Source organism: Amblyraja radiata, chromosome 46 (genome assembly GCF_010909765.2).
Source record: "Amblyraja radiata isolate CabotCenter1 chromosome 46, sAmbRad1.1.pri, whole genome shotgun sequence".
NCBI classification, from domain to species: Eukaryota; Metazoa; Chordata; class Chondrichthyes; order Rajiformes; family Rajidae; genus Amblyraja; species Amblyraja radiata.
The window spans coordinates 5330036-5353812 of NC_046001.1; the positions used below are offsets into that span (position 1 = coordinate 5330036).

The 23777-nt window shown below is 41.4% G+C and overlaps 1 protein-coding gene across 23 annotated transcripts in view; it reads left to right on the plus strand.

Moving 5' to 3' along the window:
* The window catches only part of kmt2d (lysine methyltransferase 2D), a 136167-nt gene that overhangs the window by 72972 nt on the left and 39418 nt on the right, over positions 1–23777 (plus strand). For all 23 annotated transcript variants that reach the window (XM_033015615.1, XM_033015614.1, XM_033015613.1 and 20 more), the window contains 10 exons: positions 1519–1656; positions 3247–3435; positions 5407–5518; positions 6316–6566; positions 6900–6973; positions 8081–8131; positions 8299–10230; positions 11365–11544; positions 11967–12124; positions 13459–15839. In XM_033015615.1, coding sequence (XP_032871506.1) covers positions 1519–1656; positions 3247–3435; positions 5407–5518; positions 6316–6566; positions 6900–6973; positions 8081–8131; positions 8299–10230; positions 11365–11544; positions 11967–12124; positions 13459–15839 — 5466 coding nt within the window. The remainder of the gene's footprint in view (positions 1–1518; positions 1657–3246; positions 3436–5406; positions 5519–6315; positions 6567–6899; positions 6974–8080; positions 8132–8298; positions 10231–11364; positions 11545–11966; positions 12125–13458; positions 15840–23777) is intronic.

Genomic DNA, 23777 nt, shown 5'->3' on the forward strand with positions numbered 1-23777 from the left:
CTTTTGAGGGAGTGTATTCCAGACCTCCTCTACTTCCAAGGTGGAAAGGTCATTTCACCAGCTGACAAAAAATCTTTGTCCCCGAGTTACTGACTTTTGTACTAAGGAAATTGGGTCCGCCTTTGTCTAGGCCTGTCATAATTTTATGCACCTCAATTAAATCCAAACTTTATTTCCAAAATTTAAATCCAAACTCTTCCAATCTCTCCTCACAACTGAAATTCTCCAGCCCCAGCAAAATCCTTTTGGTTCTTCTCCTGAAACTATGTTAGTGCTAGCACATTGTCCTTCCTTCCTTCCCCATACCTTACCTTGTCTTTTGTATCTCGGCCAGTAAAGAAAAGTATCTTCTGAGCATTCTTAATCACCACATTAACTACTCTGCTGCCTTCAGAAAACAGTGGGCATGCTCCTCGAGGTTCTTTTTCCATGCCTTTGTATTTTGCTATTTGTCATGTACTTGTCCAAATGCATTGCCTCAACATTTCTCAGGATTGGCTTTTATCTGGTGTGTTGCTCATGTTTGTTGCAGTCACCATGCCAAATACTACCCTCTTTCTCTTATGATAACTTACAGTTGATCTGCCAAGACAGGTAATCATTGAGGAAGTCGAACATGGTGCCGTTCTTAGCTTTACCAGTTTGAGCATTTCCTAAATTTAATTCATATTTTATACATTTTTATAGTTTCTAGCTTTATAACAATTTGGAAAATGTAGATTTCTTCTTGAAATCTAAGTTGTGCATGCTTTAATTGCTGTTATTGAAATCTCACTAAAATTAGGAAAATTATTTCATAGCAAATCCTTAGCTTGTATTTATTTTAGTCTTTTTAGGGTTTGAGGGCACAGGGGCCATTTATACCACTCCAACTATAAGCAACCAATAGCACACAATCACTGGTTTGGATAGTTGTTAGACATTGATTGCATCAACTGAGCCACTGAGGGAGCTTTAGTTCACTTCCTAAAAGGACCTTTTAAATTACAAATGCTGATCATTTTTGAGTTTTGCTCCCTCCGTTCATGGGCTGAAGATGACAAAGCCATTACATTTCAGTGTTGAACATGAAGCAATAATTGTTGTAATATGTTGTGCGCGTAGTCTGTTTCCCCAACCATGAGTAAAGAGCCTCGCTGTTTGTGCTCCACCTTGTATTTTGAGTGGAAATAGGACTGCTAATGAATTTGATTGATAAGCAGGCCTAAGACTGAAACCTGCCATTATGTTGTTGTGAGTGTTAACAGTATCAGTCATGTCATATTTTGTATTTGTATTTGTTATTATTTGACTAATTTCCCACAAATCAGTAGATGTTTATCATTTTTTAAAAACTATTTTTGTTGTTTTCTTTGGCATAAATTAAAAAAAATTCATATTTAACTTTTGTACCTGAGGAGTCATCCTCTATTTTCCTCCCATTTCCTGTCTGTTTTATGTCACTGAAATTATAACTCCATTTTGTTTGCATGCTGCCAAAAATTCTGTTCAGTAACTTATGGTGCTCCTTTCTTTAAGCTGGGATTGACGTCTCATCCATTACGGATGAGCTTTCATCCAGTCATCCTGATGAGAGCTCAAAGCGAAACCAAGCTTTTAATGATGCTCCAGTGGAGGGTGCCCTAAGCTCTGATCTTGACAAGATTGTAACCGAGGGTAGGTATTCGAAATTGTTTGGAACAGATCCTGGGGTCAATTGGATTGGAATTGCTTTTGGGTCTTGTTGAAGTTACATTTTACAAGTTAAGGATGTATAGAGTTTCTCTAAAGTTTTAATATTTGTCCACATAACCTTTTAGAATACTGAAGTCAAAGATTAAAAGTGACAAGTCACCTGGAGTTGGACTTTCAAACTGACTGCTTTTCCTTCCCTGACCATTTATCTCTCCCTTTCACTCAACCCATCTTGTTTTCCCTAATATGAACCCTTGAACCTTTCGAGCACTTGCTAAACTTGCTTATTCAGGCATATAACTTGTTTACATATAACATAACTCTTATGCCAACTGACATAAATGGTTTTGTTTCCTCAAATGTTGATTTTGCTTTATTTCAAAAAGACCAAATTCTTTTTAGTTTAAAAAATCAATCTTGACACCTCTGTCCTTGCAAACTACTTTTCTATATGCAATGACCCCCTCTAGTCTTTGAAGGTGGTGTTATCTTCCAAATCTGTTTGCTTTTCCACATTTTAAAATGTGAATTTCTCCAATCAACACTTTGGCCCTGGAAATAGCCATAACTGAAGCTGCTATTGCCAATGATGCGATATAATTTCACTTTCTCCTCAGTTGTATTGAATGTCTATGGTTTGGCAGAGTCATGCTTTCTTCCAGTTAATGTAGGGAGAACCAAAGTTAATGCCTTTGATTCCAGTCACAGTCTACGATGCCTTATTAAAAAATAAATTAAAAAAATCTGTTCCCATTCCCAACCTTGGTCTCCGCCTCGATCAGGAAGCATGTAGCTTCAATAAACCTCTGAAGCTAAGCTTTTTATCTTGTGTTGTCCTCCACTAAGATGGTTTACTTCTACCTCATCACCACAGTTAACTCAATTTCTGCTGCAGCCCATCTGCTGTTGGATTTCTCGTTCAATCTTTAAGGCATTTGATACATTATTCAGTTTTGCATATCCCTTTGTCATCCTCACTTTCCAAAATAACATTTCCTTTTGACTTTGCCATTAGTTGTGCTGAAATTCAAACCCCTCTGCAACCAGAAAGCACTTATGTACTTTTAGTATTTATTTCCTTTCAGGGCTTGACTTAAACCGCATTTTTTACCAACCTCTTTGGTATTTATTTTTATAGTATTTGATGTCTGTGTTTGCATGGTAACAAATATGTGAAGTGCCTTGGCATGTTTTTCTTTGATAAAAGCGTTATTGCTCTTGGCACTAAACTTGCCAATGTGATTCTCAGGAATTTTTGGTCAGTTTCCCTCGCTCCACTCCCTCCTTCCTCCTACTCTTCGACTTGTTCCACGTAGAATATAGCACTCAGTACCCAAGATATTATTTCCAAGCATTTGAGACGGAGAGTTGTAGCGTTGTTTTGTCTATGCTAATCACCCAAAGGCAGATTGTGAAAATCCATTTTGAAAACTAGTTTATTCTTAAAGAATACATTGGTGACAAAGGATTTATATGTTTTTATCTGATTAAGTTTCTAGCATGTTGACGTTTAGAATATGTTTAATAATTTAATTGATACAGCTGCTTCAATGTTACATCTTTCTTCATCAGAACTGGCACAAATGGAGAGTAAAGATGTACAGCAGCTCTTCACTGATGTTCTGGGATCACAGGGAAATCATCCACTTCCAGAAGCAACGCTGAGTAGTGTCAAAACAGTTTCTGAAAGTCATCTTCTCACTTCTCATGGGTTAGGCGAACTCATCAGACCTTCATTAAGCCAGCAGTCTCTTCTTTCTGGTAAAGGAAATACGTATTTTTTAACATTGTTAGGTTTTAGCTAGCACGTATTGGACCATTTAATAGAATGTGTAGGAAGGAACGGCAGATGCTGGTATAAACTGAAGATAGACCCAAAAAGCTGGGGTAACTCAGCGGGTCAGACAGCATCTCTGGAGAAAAGGATTAGGTGACGTTTCGGGTCGAGACCTTTCTTCAGCCTCGACCCGAAATGTCACCTATTCCTTTTCTCCAGAGATGCCGACTGATCTACTGAGTTACTCCAGCTTTTTGTGTGTCTTCCATTTAATAGAATACTTGGCAGCAAATTGAACCGTTTTAGTTTTTCTCTTTTTTATTCTCTTGCACATTACTTGTTTCATTCCAATTCATCCACGATTAATGCCCACATTCTTTTGTTGTCTCATCTTTTTCCTTATGCTATTCTGCAATGCTGAGTTTAAATGTCCTACCTAGGGGTTTTGTAGGCTGTCTCTCCTTCGATTGTATGCACAATTACAGATACAGCTAGTGTGTGAGTGCTACCTATGGCTATATTTGTATAGAATACTAGTTTGGGAAGAACTAGCGCTGGTTAATGAAGAGACTTGGTTGCCAAGTTTTCCTGTTCTATTTCTTTGTCTCTCTTGTTCATTTACTTGCTCGTTTGTTCAGTTGCTCTAGTCTGTCCCTGACAGTTGTTCTGTGTCCCCAAGCACTTAGTTCATTCTGTTTGAAAGTTCCCTTATCTGCTAAAATGTGAAAGAGGAGAGCAAGAGAACCTTTGGCGATTGTGAAAGAGATCCTGAATTTAAATGACTTGAACGATATCGAGATGATATGAAATAAAGAACTTGTGTTTGGTCTTAACAATGCGGGTTGCTTTAGCTAGGATAGTTGGTTGTCAAAATACATTATTTTATGAAATCTTCTTATCGAGTCTTATCACATACAAGATTGGAAGTTGTTCAGCCAGAGTTGGACACACTTCTCGGCATCTGCACATAATGGTGTCTGTCTTGTCGCTTCTTGTGCGCGGTGGTGGAAAGATTGGTGGAAACAGGGCCGTGACGTGAATGCTCTTTCCATGACCCCATTTTATCGAATGGGAGTACCATTAAAAGAGTCCCATACTCTCTGGGCTACTTGCTAGCACCCCATTGAAAATGAGGAGCAACCCTATTAGCTATTTGCCCTTTCTTCCCCTGCATGTTCATTATTCTGAGATTTAGGTTATGCATCTGAGACACTGCAGATTCCAAGCATCTCAGTATGCTTGCCATTTGTATGACTATATACAGCTGTCCCTGTTGCAGCCACCAAGTCCTTTTTTGCGCCAGACATTCCAGTTCTCGGTGGATTCTCTCATTTGGCTGTTTGCGTCCTCAATATTTAAAAGCCCCAGTTCCATGTCCTTGCATGCATGCTACCCAAAAAGAACTGAAATAAGTATTACCCTAATAGATGTTTCTGGAAGTTTGACATGCCCAAAATATTTCCTGAGTACACTCCTCTCTCTGGCTATTTCCTTTCAATATATGAGCATTGGAGGAGCAACATTAAGGATGTGCTGGCCTTAAGAGAAAACAAAGTGACAAGTCATTATGATACTGAGTTATTAAGTGCTTGGTAAGCATGGGTAATATGCTTTGGAGAAGAAGAGTTGATAGGATGATTTGATTGACTTGAAAATAATCGAGAATTGTGTATAAATTGGGAAGAATTCCTGGTAGTACGGAAATCTGGAACAAATTGCCAATTTGGACAGTGAAAATGTGAAATGTTAATTGAAGGAGATAGTCGTGGACAATCGTGGCTAAGGAAAGTTACTATTACGTTTGAATTTACAGTAGCTGTTATTAGCTAAAGCAATAGGTAATATAAACTGCATACAACTCAAGACATTTGTTAGGCTACTTCCACTTATTTACTCTGTGTACCTTATGCATCTTGGACCTAAGTAGGGATTCTATTTTCTGTTATGTTCCTTAGGAGGGGCAGTGGCTGTTGGGCAACTTGCTCTTGGTGGTTCTCTGGCGCAGGCTTCATGTGCAACAGGAGAGTCTTTTCCCAATGTCTGTCGGTCACCATTTCTTGAAAGCAGGTAATTTTTGTCGTCATTTTATTTTTGGTCTCCTTACGAATAATGCTAGTGATTATTAACAGATTTCAAGCTGTTCTGAAAGCTCAATTTTGCTTCTCCGATCATAGTCCCAACATGTGCTGCAGAAAGAGCCTCGGGAAAAGCAAGCAAAACAGCTTGCAAATTGAACATTGTGTAATGTCATATGTTCATCTTGTCTTCTCAAGGGTTTTCCCAGCCAGCTGGATCTGTAGAGTACATACTTGCAATGAAGAAACGGTGCAAATTTAGGGAGCCCATTATGAAGAATGTGCAAGATTACTCCTGAAATTAACCAGTGATCATTTCCTGCTGTGTCACTCGCTCAAAAACCCTACTTACTCCATTGGCTAAAAACCATAATTGAAGTTAAGCTGTGAAAATACCAATAAGCTCCCTGCCTTAGAATCTGTCATGAGTGCCCCAAACAAACTGTTCATCTCAACTGTTAATTCTAACATTTGCTGAGTTCATAACAGTGCCAGGTGAACGGGAAGATGCGAATCATGACTGAATATTGAATTATGTACCACCTTAAAGATATATCATATCCCATCTTGCAGTTGCTTCGTCAGGTATAGGTGCAGAGCTACAGCAGTGACCGTTTGTGCATCAGTGGCAGCTACTGAATCCCATATACAACATGCTGTTCTTCAATCGTGTAACACCTGTCATTCCTATACCTATCTTCCCCAGGCCAAATAGGTTTATTTTGGACAGATTGTTAAGTACAAAACACATTGAGGATGCATAAAATAACATCTTTGATTGATGTGCAGGGAAAGGAGTATTCCTTTCAGCCCAGACAGTGGAGAGCAACAGAGCCCGTGGACAACTCCTGCTACCCCAGCTACCCCAACCACTCCGACCACACCCACCACTCCCACGGAGGGAGAAGGCGATGGACTTTCGTATAACCAGCGAAGTATATTGAGATGGGAAAAAGATGAGGCTTTGGGAGAATTATCAACCATATCACCCGTTCTCTACGCAAATATCAATTTCCCTAACTTGAGACAGGATTACCCAGGTATGCTATCTCTAATTTCTAGTTTATAAGATTAGTTGAAAGAAAAACTTAACATTTTAGGTTGAAAAACTTTTAATCGGATGTTCTGACGAACTGTCTACAACTGCAAATGCTATGGCTGTTGCTCTTTCCACAGATGCTGGGGAGTGTTGTTTATTTCAGATTTCCAGCATGTGAACTTTTATGTGTAATTAGTTAATTAACAAGATTCTGACTGTAGATTTAGTTGTGGAATAGATTATGAAAATATTTAAATCTTATCATTTTAATTGCTGGTAATCTTAAATAAGTAGAAAGTCATTGATTTTCTTTTTCCTGTGATAATTTCTTCAGATTGGGCAAGTCGTTGTAAACAGATCACTAAGATTTGGAGGAAGGTACCAGCAGCTGATAAAGCACCATTTCTGGTAAGTGCTCATCTCCCTCTGGCACACGATCTTGAGATCTCATCAGAGTAAACATTTTTGGTACAAATGTAAAGAGAGAGAAAAAAAAATTCTGGTTGTATCTCTCTCCACAGAGTAATTGAGCAAAGCAATGAGAGGAAGTTTATACTTTTTCCCTTAAGTCGTTTTGTGGTTTCATCCAGAGGTATCGGTGTTTTTGGCTCTAGAGGGTGATTTTATCTTCATTTGCACACTTGCTAAAATGCATTTCGATATGGTGCTATATGTGATTACCCACATTCAATTCCTGAATAAATTCGATTAACGGTTTGACTAATACGTTTATTCAGTACGAATTTATGTTACGCCATATTTACATATGCTGGAGTCACACTACGATAAATAGCAAAAGGCACACTTTATTCCGATTCTTAATCCCATAGACAAAGTATGTCTATTCTCACCTTGCACTGTAACACGTCCTGTCAAGACAAACGGTGATTAGTCTCAGTCAGACTTGTGGCTTCCCTTTGAATGGAAGAATCTCTCCTAAAGTGTTGAGAGGGTCTTTTTGTGGTCACTATTTTTCATGCTTTCCCAGTGTTCAGTAGGGAGTCGAAGCAAGACCTGTCTCAAATCTATTCCTTCTCTTCAATGAGACTATACCAACTACTCCCTACACTTGTATTCTATGCCCCGATGTGGTACGATATTGGTTTTAGCACAGCGAGATTGTTGTGCACTGGCACTAAAAACTGCTTTGGTAAAATAAAGTCATTGTTATTTTTTTTAAATTGTTTCCTTGAAGGAGATGTAGTTTAAAAGATGCTATAGGGATTAGATGTGCTGATACGTTGCATATCCAACTAGTGTTTTTTATTTATTCGAATAGCTTGTAAAGGTGATTGGAGTCCTTGATTTTAGTGGGCAATGACCATGCGTGGTTGGATTGGAAATTGAGTTATGACCATGCGTGGTTTTTGAGACCAATTGTCATTGTACAGATAAAAATCTCTGCTGACTTGCACTGCAAAGCATCTTTTTTGCACAGATTTTGTTGGTGATCAATATTCTTTTGATCCTCAAAATATTATTTTGTTTAATTCAGAATCTTATCTTGTTTTTCAGCAAAAGGCCAAAGACAACAGGGCAGCTCAGCGCATCAACAAAGCACAAAAGGTAAATGATGTTATTGAGTTATCTAGCTTGTAGTCGTGCTTTTTGTTCATTTACTGAAAAGTATTTTCTTACTTGGCAGCCTGTGATGCCCTGATGTGTGCTTTGTCTTTTTCCACCTTGGTCTACCTCGATTAACATGAAATATAATCTGTTCTTTATTTTTGCAGCAGGTTGACATGCAAGGTAACAAGCAGCCGAAAATTGAGAGACAAGATTCAAAGCAGGATCGTAAACCACCCCGTCATCCGCATGGCCTGACTCCGAGTCCTACAGTCACCAGTCTCACTCCAGCAACATTAGTTGTGGGGAATTCTGGTTCTCCAGCAGAAATGAGGATTGAAGGTTTAGGCCAGAATGCTTCATTACATGGTAATAAATCATTTGCTACCTCGACTAATGAATTTGTCAAACTGCAGACAACCAGCCCATCCCCAAAGGACTCCAGCAGTGACCTGTTCCCGAATCTGCATTTGCAGTCTCCGACTGGGGTTGTAGCCCAAGATCCTTTTGGGCATTCACTATCATCGTATCCTCAGGAACCAAATGTTCAGTCTTCCAGTAATCCAAGTCAAGCTTCGGCATGGAATAGTTCTCATCACCAGTCAAGTGTACCTCGCCCTGTTGTTCCAGGCCGACCACAGTTACTTGCCTCTTCAGAGCTACACTCTGCCGTGCCAGGGATGTCTCATCATCAGCATCCTCTCGCCCCAGACTCGTTCCTCCGATCTAGAATGCTTGGTGAATCACATGATACCCATACAATTGATCAGCCTTTAGGAAGTCCAGGGTTTCGATCATCGCAGTCGACAGACTGCTACACAAAGCCACTTGAAGCATTAACGCTGGCATCACCAACTAGTGACCAGTTAAGGCGACTTACCGATACAGAAATTGGAGCACAGCATCCAAGAAATGAACAGTTTGCCGGAGTTATGAGACAAGATTTAAGTACAAATTCCTTGGCATCCCTTTACAGAGCTGCAATGTTGGATCCGAATATGAATGTACGGTCACTTTCGGATGGGAGAGATAGAGATATCTTCAAAGCACCTTTAACTCCAAGATCATCATATGTGGACCAAACACCTACAGTACCTACTCAACGTTCTCAGGAACTACACCCTCAATCTCAGGGTGTCTCGCCACAGAGCCAGACCGATTTGTACCGCCAGTCCCCTTCCACCCCATTTTCTGATCCATATCATCAATCTTCATTGCCACCAAGACCATCATCCAGTGAGAGTTGCTCTCCATTACCTCCAAAATCACTTCCAGCTGATTCTCTCTCCAGGGTACCAATGAGTCCGCAGTCTCAATGCAGTTCACCATTGACACCCAGGCCGCATTCCAATGAGGGGTTTCCTCAATCTCCCATTGCTTCCAGATTCCAATCACCAGATCCTTACTCAAGGCCACCTTCAAGAGATCCTTACGCTCAGCTTCACAAACCGCAGAGATCCCAAATGGTTGACACTGGATTTAAATCCTCACCAGTGCCAAGTAGTACCATTCAGCATTCAGCAATGTTTTCTCAGCACAGTGACCCACATCCAAAAGCAGCTTATGTAATGCAGCCCCAGTCTCCAAGGCCTCACACTTTTGAGCCATGTGCCAAGACATTTGCCAGCGGTCAACCACAAAATCAATTTCCTTTCACTTCTTCACCCGGAGATATGCTTAAAGAATCCCATTCTCAGCAGTCAGTATCCCAAATGCCTCGAACAAATAATTTTCCACCAAGTCATCTAATGGGAAATCAGCTCAATGTAACTGATGCTCATTGCTCTCAACTCAATGCCAGTAATCAGTCAGGACCTCAAGATGCAGCATCTGTTGCAAGAGATGAAGCTTTCACCAATATGCCTTTAAGGCCATCCTTGATCAAGCAAGATACGCTACCTTTACAGCAAGATTGCTCATACCAGACTTCTTCTAACAGTCGATCAGTGAGTAATTCATCTCCATCAGAGAGAAGCAGCGAGAGTTCCACACAGGTCCACACTCCAGCATCTCCCAGCAGAGATTTGCATGATCTTCCATTCAACCGGGGAGCACAAACAGGAAATCTGAGTCAGACGGAGCTGGAGAAACAAAGACAGGTAATGATATGTAACATTGGAGTACGTTTGTGGGTGCATGTACTTAACTACCATGTTACTGACGTTTTAACTGCGTTATCCCAGTAGACTAATAGGAACTGTGAAATTTTAAGTATTAAAAGACCAGTTAAAGGTGTCAATATGGCATACTGGGCGGCATATGCATTCCCAGTGGGAGAGAGTTGCTACACCATCTGAGCTTAGTTTAGAGGTACAGCATGGAAACAGGCCCATTGGCCCACCGAGACCACACTGCCATTGACCACCCGTTCACCCTAGTTCTGTGTCATCCCACTTTCGATGTATAGCCCCCTATACATTGGGGGCAATCCACAGCAGCCAATTGACGTACAAAACCACAAGTATTTGGGATGTGGGAGGAAACCCATGTGGTCGCAAGGAGAACATGCAAACTCCACACAGATAGCACCCAAGGTCAGGATTAAGCCTGACTGGCGCTGTGAGGCAGCTGCTCTACCAGCTGCTCCACTGTGCTGAGCTGATGTATTTTAAATTAAACATTTAAATTGAGATTTTGCCTGCTCCTTCTGGTTGATTTAAAAGTCCCATGGCACTATTTTGAACCAGAACAGGCAGGTTTTCAGTGTTCTGGACAATAATTATCTGCTGGACAATAATGATCTGTAACCAGTAAAACGCATGATCTGGTCATTATTACATTGCTTTTGGTGGAAGCATGTTGTGCAAAAGATTGCTACCTAATTTCCTACAATAGAGTGGGGACTGCACTTGTTAAGAAGACCTTAATTAGCTATAAAGTGTTTTTCATGGTCCCGGGGTTACAAAAGGCATCACATAAATAAATGTTTCTTCTCCCCCTTACCCAACGATAGAAAAATTGTGCTACTTGACGTAGTTCTGTGAGTGGGGTTGGATCCTGGTTTGTAAAACTCAATATACCATGAAGTAATGTGTGGACTGAGGACATTCAGCCAGTTGATAGTTGGCAAAGTTGATAGTTGATAGTTGATAATTGGCAAAGTTAGATCTGACTTCTGTAACCTTAAGCTGATAAATAAATACTGTTATTGTTGCATTGTCAACCCGTGGCAATGTAAATGTTTGCTATTCAGATGTGAAAGAAGAAAACTAAAATACTTTGCGTTTCTTCAGCGCCAGAGGTTACGTCAGCTTTTGATACGTCAGCAAATTCAACGGAATAACTTGCGACAGGAGAAGGAACAGGCTGCTGCATGTGGTAGCAGCACTGCTACAACAAATTGGTCGCAAGAAAATTCCAGTCAGCCTCATGAGCTGCAAACAAGAGCACCACCTCCATACCCCCTCTCTCAGGTACTGACTGATACTGGATATCCGATACTTTAAACAACTTTTCAAATAAAGGTTTTCTTCTGTAGATCTCCATCAGCTGATATCTAATTAGGCTTTGTATCCTCATCTGGAAAGGTTGAAGCTTTCACTTGTAGAATTGTTTAGTGCAATATCTTTTGTCCCTATGTTTGTCCATCTAGCTGTACCTCGTGTATTTACTCCCTGGAATTATTAAATGGACTATGCTTTGAGTTTGAACACTTGGAATCTCTTGTATTAAAATTACTGAACAGATCAAGCTTGAAGATGGTTTGTAAGAAAACGTGGGAAGAATGAGTTCAATATTTCAGTGCCAAATTATGTTGTCGCAAATACGTCACAAGCACTTTGTGTTGAGGTTTAATGTTTGCAGTTTAAGGGCTAAAAGTTATTTTGTTTTGCAGGATCGGTCTGGTCTGCGAGGTCTGATCCCTGGCTCTGGAAACGGCAGGTTAATGAATCCAGTGGTAATAGAAAAACAGCATTTATTTCCTCAGGACGAGAGTCTGTGTCGGCCTCAACAACCAGGCATTTCCCCTGCTGGTGAAGTGAACACTCCCAGGTATGTGCGATTTAATAAACATCTGCATGCATCAAAATGCACGCTGGTTGATTTAGTAGTGTCGTTTGTCAAAGCATGTAGAGGATAGTGTTCAAAGCATGTGATTACTTGTGGATATACAAAAAAAAAAGCATAATGCGCTTCAGCTAGATCGAGCATAATTGCTTATGACTGTTGTATTCGTCTGTGTGCTATTTTTTATAAATTCCGATTCAAGTTGTCCATTAATACATTTAATCTTTTGAATGACTGAGTATATGTGCATATGTACATTATATCCCTGCACTAGTTTACATTAAGTGTGCTCCTGTCATGTAGGTACATGAGGTAAGAGGCCCAATCACAACTGATTTAATAACTAGAAAATATAAAATTCCAATTGATCACGACATTCTGGAATTTTAAAATTGATCCTTGGTGAAGCCCCCAAGCCACCCGTTTTCATCTAAATATAAATCAAGGGTATTCTGTTCCTTTAACTTTAATCCTAAAATGTTCTTAAAAACAGAGAAGGCAGAGAAAAATAACGCGTGTGCCACAGAAGAGCTATAGATTCACGGAGCCGCCCGCGCACATAGAAACAGGCACTTCACCCCAACTTGTTCATGTCAACTGAGATGCTTATCTAAGCTAATCTTGGTTGATCTATATCCTTCATATTCCTTCCTATCCATGTACTTGTCCAAATATTTTAAAAACATTGTAATAGTACTTTCTTCTGCTATCTCTTCTAGCAGCTCATTCCATATTCCCTCCATCCCCAGTGTAGAAAAAAATTACCCCTCAGATCCTCTTAAAATCTTTCCCCTCCCACCAAAACCTGGACCCTCTAGTTTTAAATGCCACTATCCTGAGAGAAAGACTGTGATTATCTATACATCTATAAGTTCACCCTCAGCTTCCTTCGTTCCAGGGAAAACAGTCCCTGTAAGTGTTCATTTTCCTATGTGCATTGTAATTCAGCATTATCCAAATACTGCATTTTATCCAAAGGAATTGTAGCATATGTTGTGCAGCCAGCAAGCAGTGAGGTCTGGTATTTGATCTTGAAAGTAGTTGTTGGACACATACTGATGGCATAATTGCTGAGCATTGGCTCAGCTGAGTTCTGGTTTCAAAGGTTTGCTGACATCGCATTTTCATTGAATGCATTTCTATATATATTGAAGATCTTGGGGACTATAATATTAAAGAGCATTTTGTGCTAGTGGTCACTTGCACATTTTAAAGACTTTATTTTCTCACCTATATCAAATTACCCCCATTTGAAAAGAGGGCACTAAATACTGCTGCCTTTCATTACTTGTATCTACAATAAATGTTTTATTTTCCAGGCAACCAGGGGTTGGTAACCCACAAGGATTCCACCCGAGAGGCAAACCAGCTAGTCAACAGCAACAGTGGCAGCAGCAGTTAATACAAAGGCTTCCTGGGCAGACCCGTTTCCAGCAACCTGAATCTTTGCATGTGAACAGGCCTGGAATGACCATGCAAATGAACAGCACAGCTGGGCTTAACCCAAGAATTGCCACTCAAATCACTTTTCAAAATGCACAACAACAAATTGTAGCTTCTCCAATTCCGGTGAGTCCTCAGTATATAGAACTGAGGCACAATTCCCAACGATTACCCATTGGTACCCAACTGGTACAGCGTGGTCCCCAGCCAAGACCACGCCTTCCATTACCAAATCAAGAAATTGGTTCATTTGTGCATCAAATGCAGGGATGCAAGGTCATATCAAGAGGTCCAAGTACACCTTTGCCACAGTCACCAGTTGGGATAGCGCTCTTACCCCAGCAGAATATTTCTGCTCCATTGCCATCTTCACCTCATTCGGTGGAAGTATCAAGTGCCCATCAGCACATCCAGACAAAAGATCCATTGGCAACTACAGGACAGGGTGAAGCACAACAGACATTTCAGTCTAGTTCATCGACTACAACGTCCACTTCAAGTTGCAGCACTGATGCCTTGAAGGATAACACGGTACCTTTTCCACTTAACTCTGTCTCATCCATCTCCAGTGTAGTCAGACAGCACACCGAGTTAGATCCTCGGAAGATCTCTTGCGATGATTCAGTTGTAAAAGCTTTGGATGAAGAACTTGATTCACCAAAAGAGTTAGATGAAGAAGATGACCTTGCCAATTTGAGTCTTGACCCAGACAGTAAGACAGACGATGAGCTTGGTAACCTCGATAACCTAGAAACCAATGATCCCCACCTCGACGACCTTCTGAAATGCGAGGAATTTGATCTATTAGCTTATACTGACCCCGAGCTAGACACTGGTGACAAAAAGGACATATTTACAGAACAACTGCGTTTAGTAGAATCTGCAAATGAGAAAGCAGAAGAAAATCAGGATATTCTAGCTGATCAGGATGCTGTTGGCCCAGCTGGTGAATGTACAACGGATAATATCAGCCGCTCTGATACAGAAAAGACTACGAAAGAAGAAGAGAATGAAAAAGCAAAAACTAAATCTGATATTGCAGATACTCTATCCACTTCTGATAGGATTACTTGTGAGTCAGTGAATAATGTCAAATCGGAAACGATCACTAACAGTCAATGCAGTGATCCAGCCACCAGGGCCCCGTCTACTGATAATTCTCCAAAGCCAACTCTTGACTTAGTATTGAAGGTTGAAGAGAATGTTTCCCAAAATTCAGCTTGCCAGTTTGTTGCAAATACTTCTGCGGCTCAGACGGTTCTGATAAAAGCGGAAAGCCCACCGAAGGGGGATGATGAGAGAGGAGCCGTGTCAATGCTACTCAATCTGGGTACTGGACTTAATGTCAACACAAGTGTAGCACTGTGTCAGAGTTCTACGTGTGCTACCAGTGGAACACAGACATCTACTCAAAGTGGTACGGTTGTTTCAGGTAGCCATGGGACTCCGCGGATGCCTAACAATGAGCATTCGAATGTGGATTTAGAAAGTGTTCCGTGCACATCTTCAACACAGATAATTTCCAAGTTGCCACTGGTCGTCCAGTCTCGGCCATCATTGGCTAAATTTGGACTTGATGAAATGTGTCAACATGTGCCCAGTATGGAACCGAAACGGCGGTCTGTGGATGACCTTGTCAAAGTGGAGAGCTCTTTGGAGGCAAGTGAACTTCCACTGCTTCTCCATGATTTACTCGAACAAGAGAAAATGGAACTGCAGCAGCAGCAACAGCAGCAGCAGTTGGGAGGATCACAGTGTATATCTGCTCAACAGCAACAGCAGCATTCAGGACCAAAGGCCCACCTTCCAGTTCTGCATCAGCAGCAACAGCTCGAGGTTTCACATCAACCGACTCATCCAGGGCTCTCCCAACATCTTCCAACAACACAGCAGTCGCAGCATCTTGAGGGGCCACCTCAGAATTTAAACCTGCCACAGCCACATATCCTAGGGGTGATACAGCATCATAAGTTGGGGATCCCAAGATCCCTTGCATCTTCACAGCAGCAACAATTGACAGCATCGCAGCAACGCCTTGGAGCCTCACCACATGTAGCCATGTCCCAACAGCAGCACGTGGCAACAGGGCAACATCCAACTCAGCAGATAGTGGCCTCACAGCAGAGTCAACATTTGACCTCACCGCAGTTATTGCCAACTCAGCAGTTGGCTGTATCGCAAATAGGCATCATGCAGCAGACGCAGCAAGTTGTGATGCAACAGCAACAGTTGGCCAATGCTTTCTTCCCAGATACAGGTACAGTAGGTAATGAGCAAGCTTACAAATAATGTCGGCTTCTTTCTGGTTGGCCGTTAGTGGCGGCTGCACTGAATTAGTAATAGAAATGTCAAGCTCTGGTCTTCATGATTCCTTGTTCAGGTGGTCAGTAAAAATCCCATGTCACTGTGTCTTGGCTAATATTCCCCTTGGAATCAGCACCAAAAGTAGAATGTAACCTATCATAGATCTCAAAGCTGTTTAAGGGATCTTGTGGTGCGCAAAATGCTGTTGCAATTACCATCACTGTGCTTCAAAGTAATGTACGTGAAGTGCTTTGAGACATTTCTGAGAGACACGATAATGCGCTATGTAAAAGCAAGTGACTCTGTTTACTTGTTTCATTTCAATTGCTGTTGTGCAGAAAGTAGGTTAGGATGGGCTTTTGTGTTCCTTTTTAAAACCTGTTTTGTTAACCTCCAACTAGTCAAAATTCATTTGTGCTTTGCAATGCTATTTAATACATTTCACATTATTGTGTGAATGAAAATGATAGCATTGAATAATTTGAAGAAATTACCATTAACAAATGGAGGCAACAGATTTAAAAAGAAAACCTGCAAAATGTAGGAAAATACACACATTAGCATCTTATCAGAGCTCTCCTTCTGGAATGACTACGACTAACTGAATACACAAGTGGAGCTTGTGTGTATTCTGGATTCATTGCAGATCAATCATAGTCATTCATTTGGTTCAATCCAGTTCATTTTTCATTCTTCCTCCTCCTCCACATACTATAGGAGAATTGCCTATTTTTGTATGCTCTCAGGAAACCATGTGTCATGTTTGCTCACAAAAAAAGGTTACCGTGATGTTGCAGAAAGGTGATGCTTCGAACGATTGCCCTTGCAACATGTGTACTTCTCGGAACTGTTTCATCGTACTGCTTCCGTCTTTCCCAATTGTATATTCTGTACTCTTCATATCACGTGCTAGTCTACAAAAATGTTGACAGGCGTCACCTCAGGTCTAGGTTTGATGAGAGAGTGTTAAACATTTTTGTTCTAGTTTGTTCAGGTTATTTATAGCATGTTTTTTTTAAAGTTCAATGGGCTAGCACAGAGTCAAAACACAATGTTGTCCCTTTCAGCTGCTGTTTGGAGAAGACGACATGTTCTTTAGTTTTCTTTTGGAGTGAAAAAGTTCAAAGTTTGATGCTTTGCAAAAAAGGTTCATCTATGGAATGTGCATATTGCCTCAGCTGGTCATATACATTGGGAGTTTTTTGGGGGATTTCAGTAACTTGTGATGAGGGACTGGTGTTCCCCTCTGATATTGGGTATCGTGTAAGATGTTAACCTGAACTGGTGCTATCAGGAGTGTAGGCTGAAGCTTGACCTGGGAGTTTCAGGCAGCAATGCTGCCACTAGGTTAATGGCAATATTCTTGTTCTTTAGATTATATAGCAACATCAGTGCTTCTTTGACTGTGATTATGGGGGGGAAAGTGGTCAGAAATCGATGATAAACACATGAGTGAAGCAATAACTTTGAACCTTTATGCTCTTCATACAGTTTTCAAACTGACTCGTGTTAGTTGCATCTTTCTCAATGCCCGTGATAATGCAACAAAACAAAATTAACTCAGCGGTTTCATGAATGGGGGAGGACATCTGCCAACATCAGGCTAATCATATTTCCAGTCGACCATTCTCATTTGCAGACTTTGGGGATCGTGGTATTGATGCTTGCTTCTTAAACATGCAGCAGTTATCATAAATGTTCATGAGTTTCAGGAACTACTTCATGGCCAAGCAACCTTTTGTCTGCTAAACCTGATTAGAGGGCGCATCATTAACCCTGGTCTCAATATCAAATCCATGGCTTTCAATTTATTGGTCCACAAACTGGTACCTGCATTTAATATGACTTCCTTTAATATTATGATGGATATAGCTTCTCATTAATGAGGCAGATATAGGACATATGGAAATTTGATTAAAACTAGAAGCTGACAGAAAATGGATTGTTTTACAGGGATGCATAGGAAAAAGAGCAGGATCCTTTGAGATCTCCCGTCCCTCAATAGAGCAGCTATGAAAAAGCCATTCATAACTGCGGTTCTTTGTTTGCAGCCCAGGGTTGCTTACAGGCTTCTGAACGATAATCCATTTCTAGACATCTCTCGATGATTATGGATTGCTGAATACTGCATGCGCATTGGAACGTCCTGCAGGAATTTGCAGCCGCATTGAGATTATTCATCATTTCTGAAATGCATCTCCGGGGAGCCGTAACCATCATGCAATATTTAGGGCACTATCATGTTAGCAGGACTGTCAGACGCAAGACAAAGTGTGAGCATTGTGGACTTGAGAATGAGTTTGCTCCAGTTGCGAGGGAGTAGACATATACTGTGTGTAGTTTGTTCAAAAATAAATGCATTGTACTAAACCTCAAATGTGCAGGATGTCACAAGTGGCAGATGTAGTGTAAGACATTTCCTGTTAGCATGTTGTTGATTGTGGCGGCTCTCAAGATACTATTCCTAAGATCGCCCATGCAGTCCATAGGCAGGAGAGGTAGGGAGCTCTAGTTTCCTCCCACAAGATGCGTGGTTGAGAGGTTAATTGACCCGAGTGTGTAGGTGAGTGATAGACTAGATGAGGTGTGCAAGGGTGGGGTGGGGGAGGAGTTGTTGAGAATGTGGAGAGAATATAGAATAGGATTAATTGAGGATTAGTGTTGATGGCAGTTGACGCTACGTATGGACTACTTTGGCTAAAAGGCTAGTGTCAGTTCTGTATTTCTTTCTATAATGCCATGTTAAGCAGATCTTGTTCTTCATTTATTCATTCTTCACGATCCAGGCATCATTGGTAAGGCCAGCATTTATTGTTTGAACATAGTGGCTTACGAAGAAATTTAAGTCAACCACCCTGATGGGTCTGATAACACATATAGTCATGTCCGGATTACAACAGTCTTTGACCTGAAGTAATAACTGTTTTTCTTTTCCCACGTGCTGCCTGACCAGCTGAGTGTTTCCAATATTTTTAGCTTTTATTTCACCAGATTTCCTCCCTTGAAGGATGTTGGTGGATCAGGTGCTTTTTTTGCCACAATCTAGTAGATTCATATTATTTAAGACTTACTGTATTGCTTCTCTCCCCTCCCCCTAGTCCCTCTTTTAAAAAAAATAAATAACAAATTACACCTTTAATTGGTTTTAAATTCCACAAGCTCCATGCTAGGATTTAAATTCTGGTCTCTGGATTGTTAGTCCATGCCTCTGAGTTATTTGATGTTATTTAATGACCGTGCTACTACATAGTTCGATGTCCTCAAGGTCTGGTCCATACGTAACTTTATCCCGAAACAATGTGCTTGACTCTTAACTGATCTTTAAAATGGTAGAGCAAACGGCTGAAATGTCACAAAATTAAAAATAGGCCACAAGTGAAGCATTCAGCAGTGTCCACTTCCGTGAATTAATTTGAAAGAAAGCACTTTGTAGGTAATTGAGGATGTTTTGGGCTGTTATTAATTCTTGCACACATGGGCATTAGACACACACTCATTTTCATCAACGCACATATTTCTGTTGGTTTTTTCCATATTCCATGAGTTTGTAAATAGTTGTAAAGGTCAAACCAGGCTATATGCAGTGCCCTCCATAATGTTTGGTACAAAGACCCATCATTTATTTATTTGCCTCTGTACTCCACAATTTGAGATTTGTAATAGAAAAAAATCACATGTGGTTAAAGTGCACATGGTCAAATTTTAATAAAGGCCATTTTTATACATTTTGGTTTCACCATGTAGAAATTACAGCAGTGTTTATACATAGTCCCCCCATTTCAGGGCACCGTAATGTTTGGGACACAGCAATGTCATGTAAATGAAAGTAGCCATGTTTAGTATTTTGTTGCATATCCTTTGCATGCAATGACTGCTTGAAGTCTGTGATTCATGGACATCACCAGTTGCTGGATGTCTCTCTGGTGATGCTCTGCCAGGCCTGTATTGCAGCCATCTTTAGCTTATGGGGGCTAGTCACCTTCAGTTTTCTCTTCAGCATATAAAAACCATGCTCAATTGGGTTCAGATTGGGTTATTGACTTAGCCATTCAAGAATTGACCATTTTTTAGCTTTGAAAAACTCCTTTGTTACTTTAGCAGTATGTTTGGATCATTGTCTTGCTGTAGAATGAACTGCAGGCCAATGTGTTTTGAGGCATTTGTTTGACCTTGAGCAGATAGGATGTGTCTATACACTTCAGAATTCATTATGCTACTACCATCAGCAGTTGTATCATCAATGAAGATAAGCGAGCCAGTACCTTCAGCAGCCATACATGCCCAGGCCATAACACCCCCACCACCATACCCCACAGATGAGGTGGTATGCTTTGGATCTTGGGCAGTTCCTTCTCTCCTCCATACTTTGCTCTTGCCATCACTCTGATATAAGTTAATCTTCTTCTCATCTGTCCACAAGACCTTTTTCCAGAACTGTGGTTGCTCTTTTAAGTACTTCTTGGCAAACTGTAACAAGGCCATCCTATTTTTGCGGCTAACCAATGGTTTGCATATTGCAGTGTAGCCTCTGTATTTTTGTTCATGACGTCTTCTGCGGACAGTGGTCATTGACAAATCAACACCCGAGTGTTTCCGATCTGTCGGACAAGTGTTTGGGGATTTTTCTTTATTATATAGAGAGAATTCTTCTGTCATCAGCTGTGGAGGTCTTCCTTGGCCTGACAGTCCCTTTGCGATTAACCTCACCAGTGCTCTCTTTCTTCTTAATGATGTTCCAAACAGTTGATTTTGGTAAGCCCAATGTTTGGCTGATGTCTCTAACAGTATTATTCTTGTTTCTCAGTCGCATAATGGCTTATTTGACTTTCATTGGCACAACTTTGGTTCTCATTTTGATAAGCAGCAATAAAAGTTTCCAAAGGTGATGGAAAGACTGGAGAAAAGACTAGGTGCTGAGAGCTCTCTTATACCTGCATTAAGGAGGCATTTAAACACACCTGAGCAATTACAAACACCTGTGAAGCCATGTGTCCCAAACATTATGGTGCCCTAAAATGATGGGGGGGGGAGACTATGTATAAACACAGCTGTAATTTCTACATGGTGAAACGAAAATGTATAAAAATGGCCTTTAATAAAATCTGACAATGTGCACTTTAACCACATGTGATTTTTTTTTCTATTACAAATCACAAATTGTGGAGTACAGAGGCAAATAAATAAATGATGGGTCTTTGTCCCAAACATTATGGATGGCACTGTAAATGATATATATTGGAAAGACATTTGTTAGCCTGGGGGTTTCCCTCTATTGTGCAATATTCTTGTTTGAAATCAGCCTGGTAGGATGTGGAGAATGAGGAAAGGAGGTCTCTGGGAATGAGATGGACTTGGGGTGACTTGCTAGTTTTTGAAAGTTCAGAATTAAGCCACTGCTGCTGATATATTGGTATAGTCTTAAGACAAGGCAGGTTCTTTTCCTTTGAGATACAGATAAATGAACATCTAGCTTGGCTTAGAATCTGTAGTGATAAGTGTGTATCTGGCAACTGTAATTTTACCTGGTCATGTCTAAATAATTTCCCTTTGCATTTGCACCGCTTGACTGATTCATTGACAGTTCTAATAACATTCAATAAAAAAGGAACGTTTATAGCAGAAGACAGGCAAGCATTTTATGTTCAAGGGGGGAACCCTCCAACACCACCCCCACATCCAGCGACGCCTCCTTCCTTGAGGAGCTTAATCACTTCTATGGCCGCTTCGACAGGGACAATCTAGAGACAGCCATCAAGGCTGTGCTACCTGCTGATCACCAACCCCCTCACACTCACCCCCTACGACGTATACGTGGCACTGAGTAGGACTAATGCACGTAAAGCTGCTGGCCCTGACGGCATCCCCGGGCGCGTGCTCAGGGCCTGTGCTGCGCAGCTGACAGGCGTCTGGACTAACATCTTCAACCTGTCACTTGCCCAAGCAGTTGTCCCTACGTGCCTTAAAACCACCTCCATCGTGCCAGTGCCAAAACACTCCACTGCGGCAAGCCTCAACGACTTCCTGCACTTACCCCCATCATCACCAAGTGCTTCGAGAGGCTGGTCCTGGCACACCTCAAAAGCTGCCTACCCCCCACACTGGATCCCTATCAGTTTGCCTACCGCAAGAACAGGAGTACGGAGGATGCCATCTCAACGGCACTTCGCTCCGCCCTCTCCCACCTCGACAACAGAGACACTTACGTAAGAATGCTGTTCATCGATTACAGCTCAGCATTCAACACCATTATACCATCAAAACTGATCACCAAACTCGGTAACCTGGGCATCGACCCCTCCCTCTGCAACTGGATACTGGACTTTCTAACCAACAGACCCCAGTCTGTTAGGTTAGACAAGCACACCTCTTCAACCCTCACCCTGAACACCGGCGTTCCACAGGGCTGTGTGCTGAGCCCCCTCCTCTACTCCCTCTTCACCTATGACTGCACATCTGTACATGGTACTAACACCATCATCAAGTATGCAGATGATACAACGGTGATTGGCCTCATCAGCAACAACGATGAGTCGGCCTACAGGGAGGAGGTCCAGCACTTTGCAGCATGGTGCGCTGACAACAACCTGGCCCTTAACTCCAAGAAGACCAAGGAGCTCATTGTAGACTTCAGGAAGTCCAGGGGCGGCACACACACCCCCATCCACATTAACGGGACGGAGGTGGAACGTGTTTCTAGCTTCAGGTTCCTGGGAGCCAACATCTCCGATGACCTCTCTTGGACCCACAATACCTCAACTCTGATCAAGAAGGCTCACCAGCGTCTCTTCTTCCTGAGGAGACTGAAGAAGGTCCATCTGTCTCCTCAGATCCTGGTGAACTTCTACCGCTGCACCATCGAGAGCATCCTTACCAACTGCATCACAGTATGGTATGGCAACTGCTCTGTCTCCGACCGGAAGGCATTGCAGAGGGTAGTGAAAATTGCCCAACGCATCACCGGTTCCTCGCTCCCCTCCATTGAGTCTGTCCAAAGCAAGCGTTGTCTGCGGAGGGCGCTCAGCATCGCCAAGGACTGCTCTCACCCCAACCATGGACTGTTTACCCTCCTACCATCCGGGAGGCGCTACAGATCTCTCCGTTGCCGAACCAGCAGGTCCAGGAACAGCTTCTTCCTGGCGGCTGTCACTCTACTCAACAACGTACATCGGTGACTGCCAATCACCCCCCCCCCCCCCCCCGGACACTTATTATTATTTATTCAAATCATTTGCTATGTCGCTCTTCCAGGGAAATTGAATCTGAATCTGAAAGAAAAAGAGATCAAGGGAATTGTAACATCATTTCTTCTGATACCTTGGCCTTTGAATTTCTGCACCAGGTCGGAGATTGTCAAATTCAGGATACTTGCTGCTTGCTGAAGTGGGACAGGCGATTCATCTTGTGTTAAGGACCACAGATTTATTATGTTTCTACTTGATTACTGTTTGAAATTCCTTGTGTGCTGATCTGTTAAAACATGGCACATAGGACACACAGCTAACTTCAACGTACTGTAATATTCTCATCTCGTGATCATCTTAGTCTTGGCTTTCTAAATACTTTACCAATTTTTTGTTAAATGCAATTCATGCTGGAATTGTTTTTGTTATCAATTGATTAGGACTTTTCTGCCAATTAGCAAATGTTTAATGCTCACAATTGATTGGGTTTTTAAAATTCTGTTCCTTCTCAATGAACCAAACTCTTGTTCAAAAATTGTAGAACGAGGTGCACCTCTTTTAATTAGGACAGTTATTTGAACAGCTGATGCGTTATTGGAAGAATTTCTGAGAGTCTAAATCGCCTGCAGTCAGCATAGATTTATTAAAGAAAGATCATGCCTGACTAACTTGAAATTTTTGAGGCAGTTATAAAGGTGGTCTTATTAATC